Below are 23853 nucleotides of genomic sequence, written 5' to 3'. Positions count from 1 at the left end.
TATAATTGGCAAATTTAAGTTTTATCTAACTGAAAGGGAGTTTAGTAACAGTTAATTTTAGTTGCAGAGAAATAAAGACAGTTTTATCTCTACACACACAAAAGTATCGATGTAAAATGGTACAGTCTCTGTGGAAAATAGTTGGTGGTTCCTCAAAAAGTTAACAGAATTCACTGTATGTTCCAGCAATTCTACTTCTAAATATTTACCTAAAAGAATTGAAAGCAGGGACTCAAACAGATACTTACATATCTGTGTTCATCTGAAGCATTATTCACAGTAGCCAGAAGGTGGAAACAACCCAGATGTCCATCGGCAGATGAATAGATAAAGAAATATGGTATATGCATATAATGGAATATTATTCAGTCATAAAAAGAAACAAAGTACTGATACATGCTATAATGTGGATGAACCTCAAAAACATGCTAAGTGAAAATAGGCAGATACAAAAGAACAAATATTGTATTATTTCACTTATATGAAGTATCTAGAAAAGCCCATTTCTTAGGGACAGAAAGTAGAATAGAGGTTACCACGAGTTAGGGAGTGGAATGGGGGAGTTATTGTGTAATGGCTGTGGAGTTTCTGTGTGGGATGATGAAGAAGTTGTGGAAATGGATAGTGGTTATAGTTGCACAACATTGCGAATATACTTAATGCCACTGAATTTTACACTTAAAATAGTAAAAATGATAAATTTTATGTATATTTTATAATTTATTTTATTATTTTTATCCTCATCCGAGGACATGTTTGCATAGAGCGAGAGGGGGAGAGAGAGGAAGAGAGAGAGAAACATCGATGTGAGAGAGACACATCGAGTGGTTGCCACCCACACAACCCCAACCAGGGCCGGTGACAAACTGCAACCGAGGTACGTGGCCTTAGTGGGAACTGAACCCGGGTCTCTCTGGACTACACGGGCTGACGCTCTAACTGCTGAGCCAAACTGGCCAGGGCTATTTTACAATTTAAATAAAGCAAAAAAAGTATCAAGTTTATATATTTTGTGTAATTCTTTATTATCTATGGTCCCTGTTCAAACCATAGTCCCTGTGTTCCGGTTCTGGGAGGCAGTCTTGTGGCCGGTGGGAGATGGCCAAGGGGCAGAGCTGCAGCCCTTATTGAGACTGCTTTGCGGTGCATTTGTATCTTGTAGTCAGGCTCCTCCGCTGGGGGAGGGGGCTGGGATTTGGGAGTGCCTGTGCTCACCCAGGTCTCAGGATGGAATACTGAAGCACTTGGTTTGCCTTTCGCTCCTGGAAATGTTGATTCTGTTAGTTTCCTACCTAAAATCTATTTCCCCTTTCTTCTGTGGCTTAGTAGAACCTGATTTTGATGGGGCAGTGGGATATCCTTTTCTAGGCAATGGATGGTGAGTGATTAAGTCAGTCTTGGCATTCCCTTCTTCACTCCCCTGTAGTTTCCTGGGGTTACTTATCCCAGGGTGATAGAGCTGGCTTTATCTTGTCCTCTTTCTTCCTGCTTTGATTGTGGACGTGATTTCCAGAGTGGTGACAGTCCCCTGAGACAGTAAGGTGAAGGTCAAGAAATCGGAGATTCTGCCTGTGACAGAGCCTTTGAACCAGCTGTGTACTTCCAGACTAAGTATGTGAGGAAAACAAACCTTTCTTTGTTTACAAGGAGCCTAGCTTCATGTAGTTGGGATTTTTGTTTCTTGTTGAGCAATTCTTTTTGTCATTATTTATTTTTGAGTGACGCATTTGCCCCTTCAGCGTGCACAGGCATTGCTCAGTGCCTGGTGTGTTGTCAGTTTCCATAAATGCTTGTCAAATGATTGAAGAACATACCCTTTCTCGCTGCATTAGGCTTCCTCTGGTTATGAGTGACTGCAAGCCACATAGACTTGAGGAAAAAAGGGGCACTTATTGACTCAGGTAACTAAGAAATCTAGGGCTTGAGCTGGTTAGGGGATCCGTATCCCACATCTGTCTCTCTGAGCCCACTTCTCTCTGGGTTGGCATCTTTCCTAGGTAGGCTTGCTCTATAGTGATGGTCCCAGGTAGCTCCAGGTTTACAAGATTATCAGAGCTCCTACTTCTAGAATAGTGGTTGGCAAGCTTCCTCATTAAGGGATAAGATAGTAAGTGCTGTAGGCCATAGGTCTCCCACAGCTCTCACTGCTGTGGCAGCAGGAAAGCAGCCACAGATAATATGGAAACAAATGGGCAGGCCTGTGTTCCAATAAAACTTTACTTACAAAAGCAGGTTGGTGGCTGAATTTGGCCCTTGGGCCATTGTTTCCTGATTTTGGTTCTAGAAGAAGATAAGGCCTGTCTTCTGTTGGTTCAGGTAAAGTTGTAGGGAGGACCCTGGGTTGTGGGGAGGATCCTGTGGTCCAAGGCTGGGGCTGGGATGAAGCCAGTGAGGCACCCACTTCAGCCACAAAACTTATGCAAGTGTTGCTTGTGGAAGTAGGGTTCTTCCACAGAGTCACGAGAAGAGCATTTCGGGGACCCACACATAGGAGGATGAGGTGTAGTGGTCAGGCTTATGGAGTGAAAACAAAGGACTGTTCCCAGGTACCTGGTGTCTCATCCACAACCAGGTGGCTCAGCTCCGTCTCACTGTGGAGTAAGTTCTGGGCTGGTGAGCAGAAGTGCCCACCAGGAGGGTCAGGATCCAGAACTGTACTGTCATCACCCTGGGCTCACGTAGTCCAGCATAGTCTGTGCTTCCAGCTGCGCCGGCTGGTGCTGCGCCGCCCAGCTCAGGCCTGCTCTTGGCGCCCCATGGCTGCTGCAGGGAGAAGGCCCAGAGTGAAGGGGCGAATGTGTGCTACCAAGACGGGCCTTTGTGAAGCTTTGATTCTGTTACCTCAGGCTTGGGAGAGAGCAGGCTTTCTTTCAAGCTAACAATCTCTTTCCCAATCCTTCACAGGCTTGTGCTGGCTCCTTCCCCTATCCAATCCAGTCCTTTTCTCAGGTTTTCCAGGCTAGACTCCGCCCCTTTATGTCACCATTTTGGCTCCCACTGCACATGCCTCAAAGTTCTGCCCCCCCCCCCCCATCACCTGGTTTCTACTGTGCAAGTGCCTAGTGAAGGAATTTCTCTCACTCCTCCCCCAGTAATTCCTCTCCTGGTGTCCCCTGGGGAGATTCTTCCTCCCTGCTTGGGGGTTAAGTACCCTCAGGGAGGAAGATGCTTCAGTTCCCTGGGGAGCCTGGTAAGGCTATGGATGGCCTCCTAGTGAATCTGGCTTAATGTTCCCTTTCTTAACTACCTACGCTAGCAGGAGTACAAACAAAACTGAGCAATCAAGACAAATACTATTTTCATGCAATATTTTAAAAAAAAGAAAATCAAGATTAATACAGTGAAAACCCACATGCACAAACTATCAAACAGGGCCGGGATGAGGGTGGGGCGAGATGAGGGTGGGGCGGGTGAGGCACATCAAGGCTTAGGGCCAGCTGTGGCCAGGTGATTGCCCAGCCTGGGTTACCTGCCTACCCAGGTAAGGAAGGGAAGGTTGGAAGTGCTGGAGGCAACTTCAAATGGAACTCAGTCCCCTAGGAAAGAGGGGTGCTGCTTTTAGAAGAAAGAGCTTTCTTCTGGGATGTTGTATGCCTGCCTTGGTGCCTTGGTACTAAGTGCTTTATATGTATGCTTTATTTTCTCATTTTTTTTCCCTGCTAGAAAACCTCATTTTTTAGATGAGGCAGATAAACAAAATAGGTTGCCCACGGTCACACAATCTGAACTAGAATCTGAGTCAAAGTTTTGGTCCTCTTTTGTCTCCAAAGCATGAATTCTTGGCATCAATTAAAGTTGAGGCCTGTTAGAAACGTTGCCAAAGGCCCTGTGCTATTAGTTACCCTCTATTAATGAGTGGCCCCAGGTCGCTTGCCTCAGTAACCCCTTCCTGGCTCTTGTTCTGGTTGGCAGATGGCTTTTAGATTGGGAGAGCCAGAAGCCCTCACCTACTTTTGGAATTAGCCCCTTATTTCAAAGAAGCGAGAGCTTGGTGTATATTTCCAAATTAAATTACGGACACTGCAAGCGTTAAGTGGCAGGTGAGCTGCACTTTAAATAGATCACATTAAGTCTGGCAGTGGAAGCGGAGCCCTGCTGGGATAATTCTTATCATCATCAGCACCGCTCTGGCAAGCTTTAGGAGGATTCTGTAGCGGTAAGCAATTTGCGAAATTGAAAGGTGAAAACACACCTTCAAGTGTTCCATATGCATTCAAGGTGAGAGGGAGGTGACTACAGTTTCCAAGAGTGATTGCGATGGTGGGTGAGAGTCACTTGATGTGAATGGTGATGGATATCCAGATGGTTGTCCGGTGTGTTTCAAACTGGTTCATTGGCCAGCCCACTCCGAGGACTGCTCTCACCAAATTTCCCCTGTTCTGGATTCTGAGAGAAGCTTTGAGTGGAAAGAAGGCTGTTAACACACTTGTGCAGTGTGGGATTGGGAAGTGGATTCGTTTGGCACTGAGACAGAAGGCTGTCCTGAGCAAACTGCCCTTTGGTGGTTTTTCCAGTCATTCTTGGGATGTTTATTGTAAACAATCCCAGAGGTTGGCATGATCCACAAATGTATACACACACTCTTACGTACATAGACCTTTAGATGCTGTTAACAGGTAAAGGAAACGGGGGAACGATACCAATGCTCTTGTATAGGAAGGTAAATCTTAAGTAAACAATGGTGAGTCATCATGGACTGAGCATCATGCTCAGTGCCTTGCCTCACTTTCTCCAGTGACCCCAGTAACTGGGTGGCTCTATACTTTGGGGCTTTTGTTAAGGGAGAGGAACCCAAAGCTTAGCATGGTTGAGTGACCTGCCCAACATCATTCCACTGAAAAATCTCTTTAGCTGTTGTTCTGCCCACTAGTCTGGAAGTTTGTTAGGGACAAGGCCTTCTAGTCTCTGCCTGGTAGCCCATAGACTCACCCAGTCCATGGCCCCAGTTAGAAGGCATTCAGTGCTAGCTGAGCTGGAATGTTAGAGTGAGTGCATTAATGGGGTGTCTAGTTTATGGGATGTGTGTATGTGCACCCTTTTGGAGGGAAGGTTCAAAGATCTTGTCACATTCTCAGAGGGGTCCTTGTGCCTGGTTAGCTCCTAGATTCGAATCCATGTCTGGCTGCACACTCAGCATTTTCTCCCTCAGGCTATTAAGCATTTGTGAGCATGATCATTTTAAAGAATGTAGATGCCCCCCACACTTGGCAAGGCAGTGTGATTTCGTGGTTTGCAGTTAAACAGCTCTGAGATCCCATTCTTCTGTATTGCTTACTGTGTTTCGCGCTGTGTGAGTTACTTTACTCGTCTAGGCCTTGGACCTTGTCTTTGACGTGGAGATGACGTTGGTGGTTATAAGGAGTGAGGTCAGATGTAAAGTGTTTAGTGCAACGGCTGGGATGTAGTCAATGCTCAATGAATAGTATCGGCTGTTGCTGTTACTATTATTTGTAGCAAGAAAAAGTGTTGATGTTAGGTAAAGAAAATTGATCACAAAGTTAGGTATACAGTAGAATTATAACTAGAAAAAATCTGTGTGGCTGTGGATAAAAAAAGGGGGGATGTGAAGAGGCACAATTACCATTTTATGGATAAAAACACACTTTCTTAGCTTAAAGCCTTAAATCTGTTCCTATTCTCTGACCTATGAAAATCTCTCCTAAGGAACTAGAAATGAGGACAATTAGTTATGTACAAGGATGCTCAAAGCAGTATGTATGGAAAATTGGCAATATATCATGTTCCCAGCTGTAGAGAAATAGTTAAATTAACAGGAAAGCCATCAAAAATCATGTTTCCAAATCTTTAAATGTTACAGGAAAATGTTCATGACATAGGCGAGAAGAAACAGACCAGCATACAAAATACGTGTGTGTGTATTTGTATATATGTGTATGTATACATACACACCCATATGCAACACACACAATATAATGGTGTATTAGTTTCTTGTAACAAATTACTACAAGTAACACAGGTTAATTTTCTTACACTTACAGAAGGCTAATTCAAAGTTGGTTTCCTTAGGCCAAAGTCAAGATGACAGCAGGCCGGTTCCTTCTGCAGGATCCAGGGTCTCTTCTGGCTTTTGGTGGCTGCTGGTATTCCTTGGCTAGCGCGGCATCATTCCAGTATCTGCTTCCCTGGTCACATCACCTTCTCCTCTTCTATGTCCAATCTCACTCTGCCTCCCTCTAATAAAGATACTTGTAATGATCATGGCCCATAGAGACTGTAGAATAATCAATAATCTTTCCTTTGCAAGATTCTTAATTGAATCCCCGCTGCAAAGCTACTTTTACCACATGAAGTAACATTGGCAGGTTCCAGGGATTAAGACATGATTAGCTTTGGGGGTTATAATTCAGCCTATCATAGATGCTGGTTTCGTATAAAAAAGAAAAGTACAAGAAAAAAGACTGGAGGGAAATGCTTGAAAATGTTAACAATGGCCATGTCTGGGGGTGGACTTGGGGGTCATTTTTATTTTCGGTATACTCTTCAGTATCTTCCCTTTCTGTGCTAAGGAAGTAACGTTAGCACCTCAAAGATGCCCAGGGAGCGTTACTCTAAAAGTGATGCGTGTCCCAGGCCAAGTGCCGCAGCCTGCCCGCTGTCTCCGCAGAGCCCGTGTTCTGGTTCTACGTGAAGGAGGTCCTCAGCAAGCACGAGCTGCAGCGCTTCTACTCCCTGCGCCACATCGCCTCGGACGTGGGCCGTGGCCGGGCCTGGCTGCGCTGTGCCCTCAACGAACACTCGCTGGAGCGCTACCTGCACATGCTCCTGGCCGACCGCAGCAGGCTCAGGTACCGCGCCCGGGGGTCCTGGGGGGGCTGGCCAGTGCTTACAATCACAGACTCTGGAGTCAGGTGGTGGATTTGCATCCCAGGCCCCCATCTGGGGCAACGGGGTTCCCCTCTCTCAGCCCCATTTGTTAAATGAGAGAAGGCCTGCAAAGGGCTCAGCATGGCACCTGCATGTAGCGAGCACTCGATACTTGCCTCTGACTGCTACGGCTGTTGTAGGACACGCCTGCTCTCACTGCATGGAATTTCATTTTATTTTTTTAAATCTTTTTTTCCCTGCATTTTTTCCCCTTTATTGATTTTTAGAGAGGGAGAGAGAGATAGAAACACTGATGAGAGAGAACATCGATTGGCCGCCTCCTGCACGTCCCCCACTGGGGATCGGGCCCACAACCTGGACATGTGCCCTGACCTGGAATCGAACCGGCGACTTCCTTGGTGCATGGGTTGATGCTCAACCATGGAGCCACACCGGCTGGGCTTCTTTATTAATTTTTTTTGGGGAATTTTAATTTGGGATTCTTTTAGGTTCAGAATTTCTTCCTCTTCAGATGTTGGATTTTAGTGCCCAGTTTCATGTTTTGTCTTTACAACTCTTTTCTACATTTTTTATTTTTGGGGGCTAATCAATACCAAACTGACTGAAAGAATATGGAAGTTAAGTTGGGGAGAGAAGTTGTTTGTTGTTAAAACACAACTCCCAATTTTATTATGTTTTTGTTTTTTCTTGATCATAAAGTTCACTGTATCAGGTATCATAGGCCAGGTTATGCAGTCCCAACAAACACGACAAAAGCTTAAGTGGCTTGAGACAGCTGAGTTTATTTCTTCCCTCTGCTTCATGTCTCTCGTGGGTGAATGGGGATTCTCATCTCAGGGACCCAGGCTGAGATGCTCCGTTTCTGTGGACATGTGGTTGAACTAAGCACTGGCTCTTACAGCTTCTTCCCAAAGTGATGCTTCGTCTCCACTCACATGTCACTGGGCGGGCAAGCTCAGCAGGGTGGGGAGACGGCACTGAACGTGCATCAGTGATAGTATAGGCAGCCACATTTTCTTCAAAAACATTGACAGTCCTGTCATTTTTCCTGTACTAATGATGTTTCTCTCTCCCAGTCCCTCTCTCTTTGACTTTGGCTGTTATTTTCCCTCTGAGAATGGTGGACCAGACACGTAGTTTTGTCTGGTGATACAAAGGGAGTGTGATCAGTCCTGCCCTGGTTTCTTGAGTAACTTCCACATCCGCAGTGCCCAGATCCTCAACAGGGAGATTTCATTTGACTCAGTGAGCTGGCGTTTCATTAGTGCCATGATACATTTCTGTGATGTCATATCTTGCCATGTGTGCCCTGGCTCAAGTCTGTCCTGTTTCTTCTGCCCCTTGTGGTCACCTCCCTACCCGTAAATTTGTTAGACATTCTGGTATTGTGTTCTACGGCTCTTATAAATACCCCTTGCTGCCCGGCCGGTGTGGCTCAGTGGTTGAGCATCGACCCAGGCACCAAGAGGTCACTAGTTCGATTCCCGGTCAGGGCACATGCCCAGGTTGTGGGCCAAATCCCCAGTGGGGGACATGCAGGAGGCGGCCAGTCGATGTTCTCTCTCATCGATGTTTCTATCTCCCTCTCCCTCTCCCATCCTCTCTCTCTCTCAAATCAATAAAGAAAAAACAAACAAACCTTTGAGGTTCTCCCATTGATGCTGCCTGTGAGGCTTTGTCCAGTTGTACACTCAGACTCTGTGGGTCTAAATGGGAAGGATGGGGCCCAGGACAACTGGTGCTGCCTGCACCTGTGTGCTGCCCAGGGTCTGAGTCAAACGTCTGTGTCACCTCCCGAGTGTTAACCAGCGTTAGTTAAGGAGAATATAGTCATGTTCCTAAAAATGACTGTTCATCAAGCTCTTCGGCACCACATCATTTGCAAGTACTTCAGAGTTTTGCACTCCACATCAAAGTTGACTTTAACAGTGAGCAGTTGAAGTGGATCCAGCTGTTAAGAATCACAGTTGAATTTACCTAAGCCACTAGTCACTTTAATCTACTTTGATGTGGGAAAACCAGCCTCATTTACATGCGTGAAAACTGACTCACCATTTTTTTTATCCTCACCGGAGGACAGTTTTCCACTTTTGTTCAGATAGAGTGGGAGGGAGAGAGAGAGAGAGAGAGAGAGAGAGACATCCACGTGAAAGAGACACAACCAGTGGCTGCCTTCTGCATGACCCCAATCAGGGCCAGGGACAAATCGCAACCGAGGTACATGCCCTTGCCCGGAATTGAACCCGCGACTCATTAGTCCGTGGGCCGACGCTATAACTGCTGAGCCAAACCAGCCAGGGCCTGATTCACATTTTTAAAGCATCAAAATTTGGGGAATCAGTGTTGCTGTTGCCATGCCCGCCAGGACATGTGCTTTGTGCTTCCCCTGCCGTTCTGCTGGGCCGGCAGGTGTCTCGAATGCCATGCGTCTCCGCTCCCTTTCTGTTACTTGTATTCAGTCACTTCAGCATCTGTGTCCTGTCGCCTGCTGAACTACAGGTCACTCACCCATTGACTGTGCTTCAGTGAAATTTAACTGTGACTCCACTAACTTGGAGTTCTCTGACCTGGCATGGATCTCAGGGGATTGGGGATATTTGCTTGTTACCACTTAGCAGAGGGCTGGATAAAGAGTTGGGGAATTATTTTGAGCTCCCTTTATTGCTAGATAACCTTGGACATACCCCATAGGCCTCTCTGTCCCGCTTTTCCCCACTTAGATTTGTGGGAGCCTTTTTTGTTTCCCAGCTTTTCCCAGGATAAGTTGGGATTTTTGGTCTGCAGCCCAAACAGGTGTTACATACAAATGACCTGGTTGGTGGCGCCATGGAGCTCTGTGATTTCTTTCTGAAATTCGCTCTCTGTGTGTTAGCCCAAAGGGGGCTCTGTGCCTAGCTTAGACTTCCTGTCTGTCTTTTGGAGACCTTACTTGAATGGAAGTCACTTCTCTCTTTGTCCCCTTCTGTTTTGCTGCTTCATAAACACCACATTTACATCTCATGCCTATTTCAGTACTGTCAAGGTCAGGGCATGCTAAAGACCTTGGGGACCAATGAAGAAGTCATAGGATATATGCAATCAGTGCTTAGTTTATAACCAGAAGCTTCAGCCCAGCAGAGACCTCCTGTGTTCACTCTGATGACCGGGCATGGATTTCCCAGGAAGCCATGTAACAGAATTGTTGAGCTAATGGATACAGAGAACCACTGTTTGGAGCCTTTTCCCTTTCTCTTTTAATTTGCAGCACTTTTTATGAAGACTGGTCTTTCGTGATGGATGAAGAAAGGTCTAGCATGCTTCCTACCATGGCGGCTGGTAAGCCTGGGCAAGGCCAGGGGTGATGGGTCCTGTGAAACTTGGTGAGCAGAGGAGGCTGCCTGGGAGTGAATTTATAACTCCAAGGGATGCTCTAATTTTCCCTGCCCATCAGCACTTGAGTCACTTGCCAGTGCCCTTCCTTGAATGGCATTGAGCATTGAGTTCATTTATCTAGAATTTGATACCCTGGCAGGGAGAACATGGGGTTGAGGGTTTTTGGCAGTGGCTTTGCAAGTGTAATATAAAGACCCAGGGAATTGGAGGCAGGAGACCTGCCTTTGAAGCCTCACTCAACCCCTCACTGGCTGGTGACCTGGGACAGATTCTGTGAGCTTTGTTACCTTGACTTTCCTGCTGTATGAGGGGGGAACCCTGATGGCACGGCAGTCCTTTATAGGGCTGAGAGAGAGTCAAATGTGATAAAGAGTCATGTACACCATTTGTCACCATGGAAGCCCTGGAGTGATGGCAGTTGGTGAATTGTTAAGTTGTTCATCATTTGACTCTCCCTCAAAGGGTGAAACAACCGGACAGAAATGGGCAACTTGCTGCTTTCTTCCAAATCCTTTGGTTCCTCCTTTTTTTGTTCTTTCCTGAAAGTGTGCACCAAGTCCCACACATTGAGAGTTTGTTAGTCTAGTTCATTGATGAGGAAGAGTCAGGGTTCGACCATGATTTCCTCTGTCGGCCATAGGATACCAGTGCGTGTTTTTGCCTGAGCAGTGATAATGACATTGATGCACCTTTTGTGGTTGGTCACTGAGCTGGGGTTTTGGTGGGTGATGGTCTTTAATACTTACCCTGTGGAAGAGATATTGTGTCCCCATTTTACAGATAAGGAAACTAAAACTCAGAGAGGTTATAAATAGCTTGACCTGAGGTCTCATAGCTTGTACATGGCAGTGTTGAGGTTCAACCCAGGCAGTCTGACCTCAGAACTATGGCTTACCCTCCTCTTGACAGAGAGGATTTGGAATGACTCAGCTGCTGTGATAGCTGGTATCTACCGACCCCAGTTGTGGGAGATTCTAATCGACATTTAAGATCAGTCTGTACCCTCCTGTGTCCTGTAATGTCTACATCTTGTTTATCGTGTTGGAGGTGTGACTCTCCAACAGCTCACACTCCACACTTTTCCCTTTGTGCGGAAGGTCTGAACTCCATACTCTTCGCGATCAACATTGACAACAAGGATTTAAATGGGCAGAGCAAGTTTGCTCCTACCGTCTCGGACCTCTTAAAGGAGTCAACGCAGAATGTGACCTCCTTGCTGAAGGAGTCCACGCAAGGAGTGAGCAGCCTTTTCAGGGAGATCACGGCATCCTCTGCTGTCTCCATCCTCATCAAACCTGAGCAGGAGACCGACCCCCTGCCTGTCATGTCCAAGCACGTCAGTGCCGGTGAGCCAGAACAAGCATTCGAGGTAGAACAGAGGGGCCGGGTAAAGGACAGGCTGGGGCCAAGGCCCATATCATCTGAAAGCCAAGGGGAGTGAAAGCTGATATAACTAATTAATTATCCTTCTGGTAAATGGGAAGGAAGCCAAGCACTGGGTGCTGTGAAGAGGGATTACTATTGGCCTTGCCTTTTTTTTGGGGGAAGATATTTAAATGGAGGCCAGGGAAAGGGATTAATCAATTAATTACTTGATTAACATTAATACTGTGACATGTTTACAATACTCTGAGCCTTCTGGGACACCCAGAATATTGCTACAGCACAATTTGGAAATTTTGGTTTAGTACTAAGTCCTAGTAGTCTCAAATCTCTTAAAAAAAACAGTAATCATGGTCGTCCCTTTGGGATTATTAGTGATGGTAAAATTCAGAATCTCATGGAGTCTTTGGTACACACTGTCTTTATCTGTTTGCCCTCTCCTTCTCAAGCATAGACCCCATGTGAACGACACAGAAAAGGGTCTGTTGAGGGCTTTGTGTAACAGAGACAATGGAATTTGTATACCCAAGGCAGTATCCTTTCCATTCATTTTGACATTGTCTCAGAGTTGTATGCTCTGGTGAAGCACATCACACCTTGGTTTAGAGGGAATGGAATTTTGGTAATTGGTACAAAGTGTCTCATACCCAAGTTGATGATTAAGAGAGGTAAACTGGGTCATCCAAGTACTGGTCACCAAGGTAGTCTTAATTTCTGTTTCCATTAGCTTTTGCTGTGTAATATATAGTTAAAAATATATAGTGGGTCTGACTGGTGTGGCTCAGTGGTTGAATGTGGACCCGTGTACCAAGAGGTCGCCGGTTCGATTCCCAGTCAGGGCACATGCCCAGGTTGTGGGCCTGATCCCTAGTGGGGGGCATGCAGGAGGCAGCCAGTCGATGTCCTCTCTCATCGATGTTTCCATCTCTCTCTCCTCCCTTCCTGTCTCTCTAAAATCAATAAAGAAAAAAAAATGTAGTGGTTTTAAACAGTCATGATTTATTATTTTTTAATGATGCTGTGGCTCAGCAGGGTGGTTTTTCTGCTGGTGTCACCTGGGCTCACTCATGGGGCTGCATTCAGCTGGTAGCTGAGTTGGAAAGTGTCAGATGGCCTCCCTCCTGTGTCTGACCATTGGCTGGGGCATCTCAGTTTTTCTACCCAGGGCCTCTCATCCTCCAATAAGCTAAATCAGTTTTCTTCCAGGGTAGTTTTAGGGCAGGATTTCAAGAGGGTGCGAGACCTCTTGATGCCTAGGCTCTGGAACTCACACACTGTTATGTCTGCCACATTCCACTGGTAAAGACAGAACACTAGGCCAACCCAGATTCAAGAGGGTGGAGAAATAGATACCACCCTCAATGGACTGACAGAGTCCCATTGTAAAGGGGCATTATGTAGGAATGGGTGCAATTTGTGGTCATCGAACAATTGACTACAACCTCAAACTGGTTTTTTTTGGCTTTGTCTATATCTACCAGCCATGAGAGTATTTCCCAAAGTGAAACAATGAAAATCATTTCAATAATAACATCCTTTGAATCAAAGTGCTTAGAAGGAACAATTTTAACATATGATCTGTGGTATATTTTATTAAAATTATTTTTTAAAATTTATTTTTCAATTACAGTTGACATATAATATTATATTAGTTTCAGGTATACACATAGTGGTTAGACATTTATATACCTTATGAAGTGATCACCCCCCCGCTCCCTTGCCGGGTAAGTCTAGTACTCATTTGACACCATGCATAGTTATTACAATATTGTTGAATATATTCCCTGTGCTGTACTTTATATCACTGTGACTATTTTTGTAACTGGCAATTTGTACTTCTTAATCCCTTTTACAATTTTCTCACATCCCCTCACCTTTATCCTTTCTGGCATCTGTCAATTTATTCTCTGTATCTGTGGGTCTGTTTCTGTTTTGTTTGTTCACTTATTTTGTTTATTAGATTCCATATAGTATTTGTCTCTCTCTGATTTATTTCACTTAGCATATAATAATACCCTCTAGGTCTATCTGTCTTGTTGCAAATGGTCAGATTTCATTCCTTTTTTTATGGTTGAAGCATATTTCAATGCATATATGTACCACATCATCTTTATCCATTCGTCTATTGATGGACACTTACTTAGGTGGCTTCCACATCTTGGCTATTGTGTATAATGCTGCAGTAAACATAGAGGTGCAGATATCTTTTCAAATTTGTATTTGGGATTTCTTCAGATAAATACCCAGAAGTGGAATTGCTGAGTTCTATAGTAATTATATTTAAACATTTTTGAGAAACTTCCATACTGTTTTCCATAGTGGCTACACCAGTTTGCAATCCCGTCAATACTGTACAAGGGTTCCCTTTTCTCCACATCCTCACCAACACTTGTTGTTTGTTGTTTTATTGATAGTGGCCGTTCTGACAGGTGTGAGGGGATATCTCATTGTAGTTTTAATGTGGCATTTTCCTAATGATTAGTGATGTTGAGTATCTTTTCATATGTCTAGTGGCCATCTGTGTGTCCTCTTTGGAGACATGTCTATTCAGGTACTCTGCCCATTTTTAAATTTGATTGTTTGGTGCTAAGTTGTATGAATTCCTTATAGATTTGGATATTAACCCCTTACTGGATGTGTAATTGGTGAATATCTTCTCCCATTCAGTAGGTTGTCTTTTTGTTTTGTTGATAGTTTCTTTCACTGTGCAAAAACTTTTAAGTTTGATGTAGTGTCATTTGTTTATTTTTTCTTTTGTTTACTGTGCCCAAGGAGACATATCTAAAAATTGTTTAAATCACAAGTAGAGGCCCATATCCATTTTGCTCAGTCTCTTCTAAACAGATGTTTTTCCAAGGATTTAAAAATATCTGAATTTAGCTTACAATTGTTAGTGGAGTAGTAGAGGATTTTCCCACAATCTACAGTCAAGATGGCTTGATCACACTTTTATTCTGCCTACTTTTTCTTATATCATATCTTGTCTTTTACCAGATGCAAAATGTAAAAAGGAACGGAAGAAGAAAAAGAAGGTGACCAATATTATCTCATTTGATGATGAGGAAGATGAGCAGAACTCTGGTGATGTTTTGAAAAAGATACCTGGGACTGGGGAGAGCTCGGAGGAGAACTCCGACCGCTCCTCGGTCAATATCATGTCGGCCTTTGAGAGCCCCTTTGGGCCCAATTCCAATGGAAGCCAGAGCAGCAACTCATGGAAAATTGATTCTCTGTCTCTGAATGGGGAGTTTGGGTACCAGAAGCTCGATGTGAAAAGCATCGATGATGAAGATGCGGATGAAAATGAGGAGGATGTGTACATGTCAGGAAGGAAGCGCACAGGCCACTCAGAATCACCCGAGAAGTAAGTCCCACTTGAGATCTTAATGAAGAGTGGTACAGCAACTGCTTTCTCTTTCTGTGGTATTGGGTGAAATTGGGTGCAAGGTTTATATTTGTTTAGGGCATCATTCATTTTCCAGATCTCGATTTGGGAGGGAGGAACATTATTAGCTTGCTGAAAACTAAGTGAGGGGAAGGGAGTCCATTTGAAGGTGCTATTACAAAACTGGTGTCAAGAAGTGTGCCTTGAACTTTCTGCTTTATTGTATATACAGCTTTCATTTTTGTTTTCTAGACCTTCTTCCCATCTGTAACTTGCCATTAGCATAGGACGCTCAGGAGAAAGGCAGGGTTATTCTAGAAAATAGCCATGGGCTAGCGATTTCTGTGTTTATCTGCAGGAGTGTGGACAGCGGTCATTGGCCTGCACTTGCTGCTTTGACGCTGGCGTTGCTGCAGATTGATGCCTGCGGGAGGGGCTTGATGCGCGCGAAGGCACAGAGCAAACAGCATAGTGAAGAGCTGGGGTTTTGGAATCCAGACAACCTGGGTCCTCATTTACGAGCTCCTTGGCTTAGGTTGGCGAGGGTGGACAAGTCCCTTCACCTCCCAGAGTCTCAGGCCTCGTTGGAGGCCTGGGAGAAAAAAAGCCCCGTCGTAGTAGGGTTGTTGTGAAGGAATGGGAGACGGTGTGGGCCATCTGTGCGGTGCCGGCACCTGGAGACACAGCACAGGTCAGCGGCTGCCGCGCTACTCTCGGAACGACTCCTGAGCTTGGTTTTACTCTTCATGCCAAATCCATTAGTTACCTCTTCACTTAGGCGTGACTGCACAATGCCGTCCTAATCATGGCCGACTTCCAAACCACGAGAGGAAACAGGTAGCGAGATCCCATGGTATGATTAAGGGGCACAGTATGTCTTAGCTGGAGCTTTTCATATTCATGTTGTTTTAATAGGATTTTTTTCTTTCTCGTGAGACTATGCCTGCTTTTGTTTGACTGTTACCCTGGCCCCATTCACATGATTCCTGTGTCAGTGGTACCACCTCAGTGACTGTCTGCGATGTGCCAGCTGCTCCAAACTGTATGTGCCTGGTCCTAGTCCTGAGGGTAGTGGGTGTCACCCCCACCTGACAGACAAAAGAATGGGGTTTGTGGAGAGTTGCTGTTTGTCAAAGCAATGAGCAAAGCTGGGGTTCAGGTTAGACTGTGCTGGACTCCATAGTTTGTGCTCTACTGTTGAATGTTTTCCATTTTTCTCCATAATTCCGAATACTGATTGGTTGCTTTTCAGTCAGATCAATATGACACGATTTGCTGAAGTTTCCCCCATTGTTGAGTGTTTAGGTTGTTGGCATCTTTGTCTGTCTTTGCGTTTTGTTATCAGCCATTGTGAAATAGATATGTTCACACACGAGGCTTTTCCTCCTTTCGAAGTGTTCGTTAGAGCAGCTTCCCCACAGCTTGTTTTGCTGACAGGCTGTGAACGTCTTTGTTCCTGGGAGCCAGGTCCTGTGATGGGCTGTATTAGTTGGGGTTCTCCCAAGAAAAAGTACCAATCGATCGTCTCTCTCTAGAGAGATTATTTTAAGGAATTGGCTCATGTGATTTTGGAAGTTTGGCAAATTCAGAATTTGCAGGGTTAGCTGGCAGGCTGGACACCCAAGCAGGAATTGTGGTTTGAGCCCTGGGGCAGTCTGCTGGCAGAGCTTCTCCTTCTGTGGGGACCTCAGTCTTTTTCTGTTAAGGCCTTTAACTGATTGGATGAGGCCCACCCAAAGTATGGAGTGTAGTATGCTTTACTCAGAGTCTGCTGATTTCAATGTTAATCTCATCTGAAAAACACCTTCCCAGGAACATCTAGAATAACATTTGATCATTTGTCTGGCTACCACAGCATAGCCAAGACACTCAAATTTCACCATCGCACTTACCTTTAGTCTCAATCTGGGCCTTTCAGGAAATGCCACTTGTATCCCCTGTCTCTGTAGATTAGTGCATCTCTGAGTTGATAACTTCATGGGTTTTAATTGGCCTCAAACACTGTCATTTCTCTTCCTAATAGACTGGTGCCACTGAGGCAAGTGTGGAGGGGAGGCCACCTTGCCAGCCAAGGTAGCTGCCAGCATTGTGATGTGTGAGACACAGAACAGTGCAGGTGACCTTTACAGAGCCCGGCCTTCGAGGCCATCGAGCCTCCTGCTGACTCTGGACAGAGGACATTCCGTCGAGTGTCTTGGGGAAAGAGCAGAGGAATGATGAGGTGGCCGACTGAGTAATACTTTCATGGTGATTGTAAGATAATGTTCACGTGCAAGGTCTAGGAGCCGAAGGGCCAGAACTCAAGCAGTTTACCAGCGCTGCTGGGTTTGTGAGGGGGCTGGGCAGGCCAGGCCAGGAGATGCACCCGGGCTGCTGGGTTTGTGAGGGGGCTGGGCAGGCCAGGCCAGGAGACGCACCCAGGCTGCTGGGTTTGTGGGGGGTGGGCAGGCCAGGCCAGGAGATGCACCCGGGCTGCTGGGTTTGTGGAGGGTGGGCAGGCCAGGAGATGCACCCAGGCTGCTGGGTTTGTGAGGGGGCTGGGCAGGCCAGGCCAGGAGACGCACCCAGGCTGCTGGGTTTGTGAGGGGGCTGGGCAGGCCAGGCCAGGAGACGCACCCAGGCTGCTGGGTTTGTGAGGGGGCTGGGCAGGCCAGGCCAGGCCAGGAGATGCACCCAGGCTGCTGGGTTTGTGAGGGGGCTGGGCAGGCCAGGCCAGGAGACGCACCCGGGCTGCTGGGTTTGTGGGGGGCTGGGCAGGGCAGGCCAGGAGATGTACCCAGGCTGCTGGGTTTGTGGGGGGCTGGGCAGGGCAGGCCAGGAGATGCACCCAGGCTGCTGGGTTTGTGGGGGGTGGGCAGGCCAGGAGATGCACCCAGGCTGCTGGGTTTGTGGGGGGTGGGCAGGCCAGGAGATGTACCCGGGCTGCTGGGTTTGTGGGGGGTGGGCAGGCCAGGCCAGGAGATGCACCCGGGCTGCTGGGTTTGTGGGGGGTGGGCAGGCCAGGCCAGGAGACGCACCCGGGCTGCTGGGTTTGTGGGGGGTGGGCAGGCCAGGCCAGGAGACGCACCCGGGCTGCTGGGTTTGTGGGGGGTGGGCAGGCCAGGCCAGGAGACGCACCTGGGGCTGCCACAGGCTCTGGAAATATCTTTAAGATGCTCTGTTGGCTCAAAGTTGGGTTTTATGCTTCTGTTTGCTAGCAATGAAGCCGCTTCTTTGATGACTGAGGAAAATCTTGTCTCTACTGCCTCAGTGTTTACAAGTGTTGGCTTTGCTTTCTGTCTTTTTTTTTTTTTTTTTTAAAGAAGATGATACCTTTATTGCAGAAAGGAGTTTCTCTGTCACTTCATATGTGTTCTATGACATCAGTCGGGAAGTGGGGTAAAAACGTAATTCAGAAAGAATTATAAACGTGGAAAAATGTGGCACCTCACCGGCAACGAAGCAACCGCAGAGCGAGAGCAGACGCCATAGTTTGCCCGTCCTGTTTGCCAAGATGTAAAGTGAGACCTGGACAAAGGCGAACCCTGGCCAGTGCCCTGGGAGTGGCCTGCCCTCGGTGTGCCCAGGGCGGCCTCGCACACTAGTTACCTGTGGGCTGAGCGAGGTGGCACGGCTGGCACGGGGCATCCTCCTCGGTCGCTGGTAGCGGTGACAGCCCGCAGGAGACAGTGTCAGGCCAGCAGCCTGCAACACGCTCACCCACCTGATTTAGGGATCTTGCTGCCAGGGAGCCCCCGGGGCGGTCTCGGGAGAGGCTGCGCGTCCTCGTTTAGAGAAGCAGAACTCGGGAGCTGACTTACACGCGTGACCACAGAGGAGCGGTTCATGGAACATCCTGTCGCATCAACCCTGACTTCTTCTTGTTTAGGACCTTAAACCTCTGGACTGAAGTGTAAGAGTGTCCAAGTAGAATAAAGATGAACCTGTAAGTTCATATGGAATGAAGAAGCTGAATATAACATCCTACATTTCGTTTCTTTATGGCCTTGTAAAGAAAAGTACGTGAGCCCTGGCCAGTTGGGCTCAGCGGTTAGAGCGTCCGCCTGCGGTCCAGAGGGACCTGGGTTCGGTTCCCGCTAAGGGCATGTACCTCGGTTGCAGTTTGTCCCCGGCCCTGGTTGGGTCATGCAGAAGGCAACCACTTGATGTGTCCCTTTCACGTCGATGTTTCTCTCTCTCTCTCTCTCTCTCTCTCTCCCTCCTGCTCTATCTGAAAATAAATGCAAAAATGTCCTCGGGTGAGGATAAAAAAATAAAAATAAAAAAGTATGTGTAAGATAGAAAGAAAAAAGATACTAAGGAGATAGTGTCTTGGGCAACGTGCTTTGGGTGTAATTTTTTCCCCTCCATTTTTTTTTGACACTTTCTTGGTTTTACAATGTGTTTTACTTTTCTGCTGAAAAGCAACACCTATTATGTTGTTAAGCCAGCACTGATACCATATTCTGAGTTGGTCTCTGCCTCAGGACTCCCTCCAGTGTGACTCAGTTTTGAGGGGTGGCCCTTGGCCACTTTTACTTGGGCTGCACACTGCGCTGCTGGGGCCTGGCCTCCCCTCGCACCCTGCCTGTGTTGCTGGAAGTGGCAAGATTTCCCCTCAGGAACAGCAGACCCCCCCCCCCCCCCCCGATCCAGTGCAATGGCCAGGAAAGGACTGGAGGCTTATTTTTAATCCTCACCTTAGGATATTTTTCTATTTATCTCAGATAGAGTGGGAGAGAGGGAGAGAGAAAGCGAGAGAGAAACATTGATGTGAAACCGGCACATTGATTGGTTGCCTCTTGCATGACCCCAACCAGGGCCAGGGACGAACCACCACTGAGGTACATGACCTTGACCAGAATTTAACCCGGGCCTCTTTGGTCCATGGGCCAACGCTCTAACCGCTGAGTCAAACTGGCCAGGGCAAGACCGGTGGCCTTGCTGCCTGCTCCTGAGGGGTGCCCTGACCGCCTCTGCGTGTCCTGCAGGCCCCTTAGTCACCAGCTGCTGGACTGGAGCCCTCGGAGGGTGGTTCAGAACAGATGCTGGGGCACAGCCAAGTCCATCTGAGAACGGGCCTTCCTCTCTTACGCCCTGGAGTGCCATCTGAGAGTCTCGTTGTGTGTGTTACCTGCAGGATTAAATAATACATTTTGCAAATATTCTGTAGACGTTTGATCTGTGCCAAATGTATGACCTAGAGAGGGCTGAGAGCAGAATGTCTACATGAGGGTCTCTGAAAGAAGAGGTGGCTACCTGCACCTGCTGGCCAGGTCCCCCCCACGAGCTAAGAATGGTTGGTTGGTACATTTTTAAAGAGTTGTCAAACAAACAAACAAACAAACAAACAGCCAAAGAAGAATAACTATGGTCACAAAGCCTAAAATATTCGCTGTCTGGTCCTTTACAGAAAAGTTTTCTTGATCCCTGCTCTAAAGAAAGACAGACTCTGTGCAGCATGTCACGGTAGGCAGTAGCCAGGAAAGCCTTTGTAGCTGGATTGGGAAACCTGTGCTCGAGTCCCCCACAGGCCTTGGCTCTGCCTTAAGGTGGATGACCTTGGACAAGTCACAGAATCTCTGTTTTTCCCTCTCTCACTTCTTCTTCCCTCCTTTTCTCCTCCCCCTTTCCCTCCCCTTCCTTTGCCCCCCCCCCCCCCCGTTACGTAGGTATGATTATGATCTGCTCTGGTCTTCTTTTCAGCCGAGCTACAAAATGACTTTATAGTCTTTAAAGTACTGCACAAATGCATCCTGGTATTTATTAGTGTTTCTTAATTGCCCAGAGGCAAATACTGCCGTGAGCAAATGCTTCCTGAAACACATTGAATCGAGCCAGCCTGGTATTAGAAGATGGTACGGGTTAGTTTTGTACTTAGTGGATTCAGTACAATATAACAGATCATATGAGTCTGGTTAATATTTGAGCCGACCCCCTTTCTTGGAAGGGACCCAGACATGATGTGGTCTGATTCTGCCCTTTTACCCGAGAGGGTTCGAGAACCAGCAAGGTGAAGTGATGCCAGCCCAAGGTCACGTGGCTGCCATCATTTCAGAACCTGGAACACACCGTACTTCCTCCTTCAGCACTTGCACACGCTGTTCCCTCTCCCTCCGTCCCTTTTGTCCCTTCTCTTCACTCAGGTAACTCGTGTGCTTCCTTCAGCTCTCACCTTAGACCGCCCTTCTTCCAGGAAGCCTTCCGTGACCTTCCTGACCAGCTCCACGAAGCTGAACTGCTGTTTTACACCTTCCAGGGGGATCATTTGATTCATGTTGGTGTCCCCCACAGACCAGAAGCTCCATGAGGGCAGGATAAACACCATGTGCTGGCTCTTTTGCCAGCACAAAATATGTGTGCTGGACACTGCCTGGCATATAGTAGGTGCTCAGTAAACAGTGACCAAACGAACAAATGCAGGGGGTCTGGCTCCGGACTCCATGTTCCTTACTCCCAGCCCGCATCTCCGGCTATGCCCAGCCCCAGCATGGCCTGGTTAGTTTCCAAGAAGAAACTTGTGGGAGGTCTAGCGGATGCTTGTGGTGATCTGAGCCCTGTGAGGTCCTTCACCGTTTCACACAGCTGTATTTGTTCCTCATAGGCCACTGGACGGGAACACCTGCCTCTCCCAGATGCACAGCTGGGCTCCACTGCAGGTGCTACACGGTGACACCGACATCCTCTTTCCGGTCAGTGGAGTGGGTTCCTACAGCCCTGCAGGTGGGTGTCCTGACTGCTCTTTCCTTCCAATACGAGCTTTGCCTCTGAGAACCACAGGGGTGTCTGGGTCACCTCTGCTGGTAGGAGTGGGAGCAGGGAAGCCTGGGGCTCAGCAGGAGGGCCTGCTGGGATTTGGAGTGACAGAGGGTTTGGCTCCACTGCTTACTGAACAGTTTGAGGTGCCCTCGCCTGACTGAGTGTTGGCGGAATGGGCTGCCCAGTCACCAGGGAGTCCTCAGGCCTGCTCCTTTACCTTGCCAGTGATTTGTTGAACGTGGTCATGTACAACCACAAAGGATGACCATAATTTCCGCCTTTCAGGAGAAAGGAGGTCCCAGAACCCATAGCTGTAAGGCCCTGGCACCCTTTGCAACGAAGTGCTTAGGGGTCTGGGAGCAGCTGCCTAAAACCTGCCCGGGGAGAAGCAGTTCTGGTCTGTTCCATGCCGCAGAGCACGTGTGTGTGTGGTTTGTTACTGTCTTCTTAGCCAGGGGAGTTCTGGGGAGTGGTGGTGGGGGGAAGTGCGTGAGCCCAGCCCGCCCAGAAGAGTGGGTGCGCAGTGCAGCTGACTCACTCAGGGCCTGGCACTTCCCCATGGCACCACCAGGTCCTCGAGGCCTTGGTCCCCCAGCCCCGCCCCCAACGTAAGTACCCTTCTCACCTTCCCAGAGCCAGGTTTAAGAATCTGTCGGGCCTACCAACTGCTCAGGAAGCTGTTGACATTCTGAAGCGGATGTCAGACTGTTGTACATGTCGCTGTTTGGGGAGCAGAAGCCACTCAAACTAGTGCATGTGCAGAGGTGGGCGGGGCTGTGGACTGGCAGCAGTTTAGAGTGGGGTCAGATCGGTCCCAGCTCCAGGAAGCTGTGGGAGCTGGGGCAGGCTGCACTCTGCACAGCATGTCATGGAGGTGGAAGAGCATTGGTGGCCAGGTGACAGGTTGCACTGTGAGCAGCATGTCATGGAGATGGAAGAGCATTGTTGGCCAGGTGACAGGCTGCACTGTGAGCAGCATGTCATGGAGGTGGAAGAGCATTGGTGGCCAGGTGACAGGCTGCACTCTGCGCAGCATGTCATGGAGGTGGATGAGCATTGGTGGCCAGGTGACAGGCTGCACTGTGAGCAGCATGTCATGGAGGTGGAAGAGCATTGGTGGCTAGGTGACAGGTTGCACTGTGAGCAGCATGTCATGGAGGTGGATGAGCATTGGTGGCCAGGTGACAGGCTGCACTCTGCGCAGCATGTCATGGAGGTGGAAGAGCATTGGTGGCCAGGTGACAGGCTGCACTGTGAGCAGCATGTCATGGAGGTGGAAGAGCATTGGTGGCCAGGTGACAGGTTGCACTGTGAGCAGCATGTCATGGAGGTGGATGAGCATTGGTGGCCAGGTGTCTCGTGTTCTCCAGGCTGGTTTCCTCTGCTGGAACTTGGATGATGGTAGCGAGGTGGCCACCACTTACCAAGCCCTTGAAGGGAGTCCAGGACGGTAAGGTGACCACAGCCTGGGAGGAGGGGGCAGGCATTAGTATAGCACCTTCCTCTCAGCTGTGTGGTGAGATCCCGAGATCCATGTGGGAGAGGGTGCCAGGTACACGCGAGGCCCTGGAAAGCCGACTAACATTGCAGCGGTGCTGCGGCAGGGCATCCTGTGGGTGGCCGTGGCCAGGAGCTGGACCTGGAAGGGAGAGGACTCCTGCCATCTGTGTCCCCACACTTCCTGGGCCGTCTTAGCTCCCTCGTGATTTTCACCCCCTCCCCTTTGGCCTGTACTTGACTGAGGTGCCAACACCATAGCCTCAGCCCCGTGACCTTCTATCCCAACCCAACTAGCACGTCTCTCTGGGTCTCAGTTTAAATCTCTAAGAGAGGTGGGCAGTCTGGCTGCCTTGCTCATGTCAGGTTACCTCCTTTCACAGGACAGATGCCTGTCCTTGGTCCCAGAGCCCACGTGGTGGGGGATGGGTGCCTGGTTGTGCAGGTGTGGGCGGAATGGCTGAGAGGGGAGTGGGGGTCTGCAGAGAGCAGGTGGTCCTGATGTGTCTGGGACCCCTGGGGAGTTTCTAGGGTTTGTTCACAGCTTCCAAGTCCTGATCCATGTCCGCATTCCCGTTGCCCTGCTCCTCCCCGGAGGGACCCTTCAGCTGGGTTGTGAAGTATTGCTAGGC

General features: G+C 48.1%; 1 protein-coding gene across 21 annotated transcripts in view; it reads left to right on the top strand.

Annotated features, from left to right (window-relative positions):
* Positions 1-23853, top strand: part of SNX29 (sorting nexin 29) — a 526970-nt gene that overhangs the window by 62737 nt on the left and 440380 nt on the right. For all 21 annotated transcript variants that reach the window (XR_004961818.1, XR_004961819.1, XM_036280935.1 and 18 more), the window contains exons 6-10: positions 6626-6806; positions 10091-10161; positions 11316-11564; positions 14596-14965; positions 21570-21688. Coding sequence is in view for 19 of the 21 variants with exons in the window: in XM_036280935.1 (XP_036136828.1) it covers positions 6626-6806; positions 10091-10161; positions 11316-11564; positions 14596-14965; positions 21570-21688 (990 nt within the window). In the remaining 2 variants the exon portion in view is untranslated. The remainder of the gene's footprint in view (positions 1-6625; positions 6807-10090; positions 10162-11315; positions 11565-14595; positions 14966-21569; positions 21689-23853) is intronic.

Source organism: Molossus molossus, unplaced genomic scaffold (assembly GCF_014108415.1).
Source record: "Molossus molossus isolate mMolMol1 unplaced genomic scaffold, mMolMol1.p scaffold_m16_p_3, whole genome shotgun sequence".
In the NCBI taxonomy this organism is placed as follows: domain Eukaryota; kingdom Metazoa; phylum Chordata; class Mammalia; order Chiroptera; family Molossidae; genus Molossus; species Molossus molossus.
The sequence above is the reverse complement of the archived record's forward strand: the minus strand, read 5'-3'. Positions and strand labels throughout refer to the sequence as shown.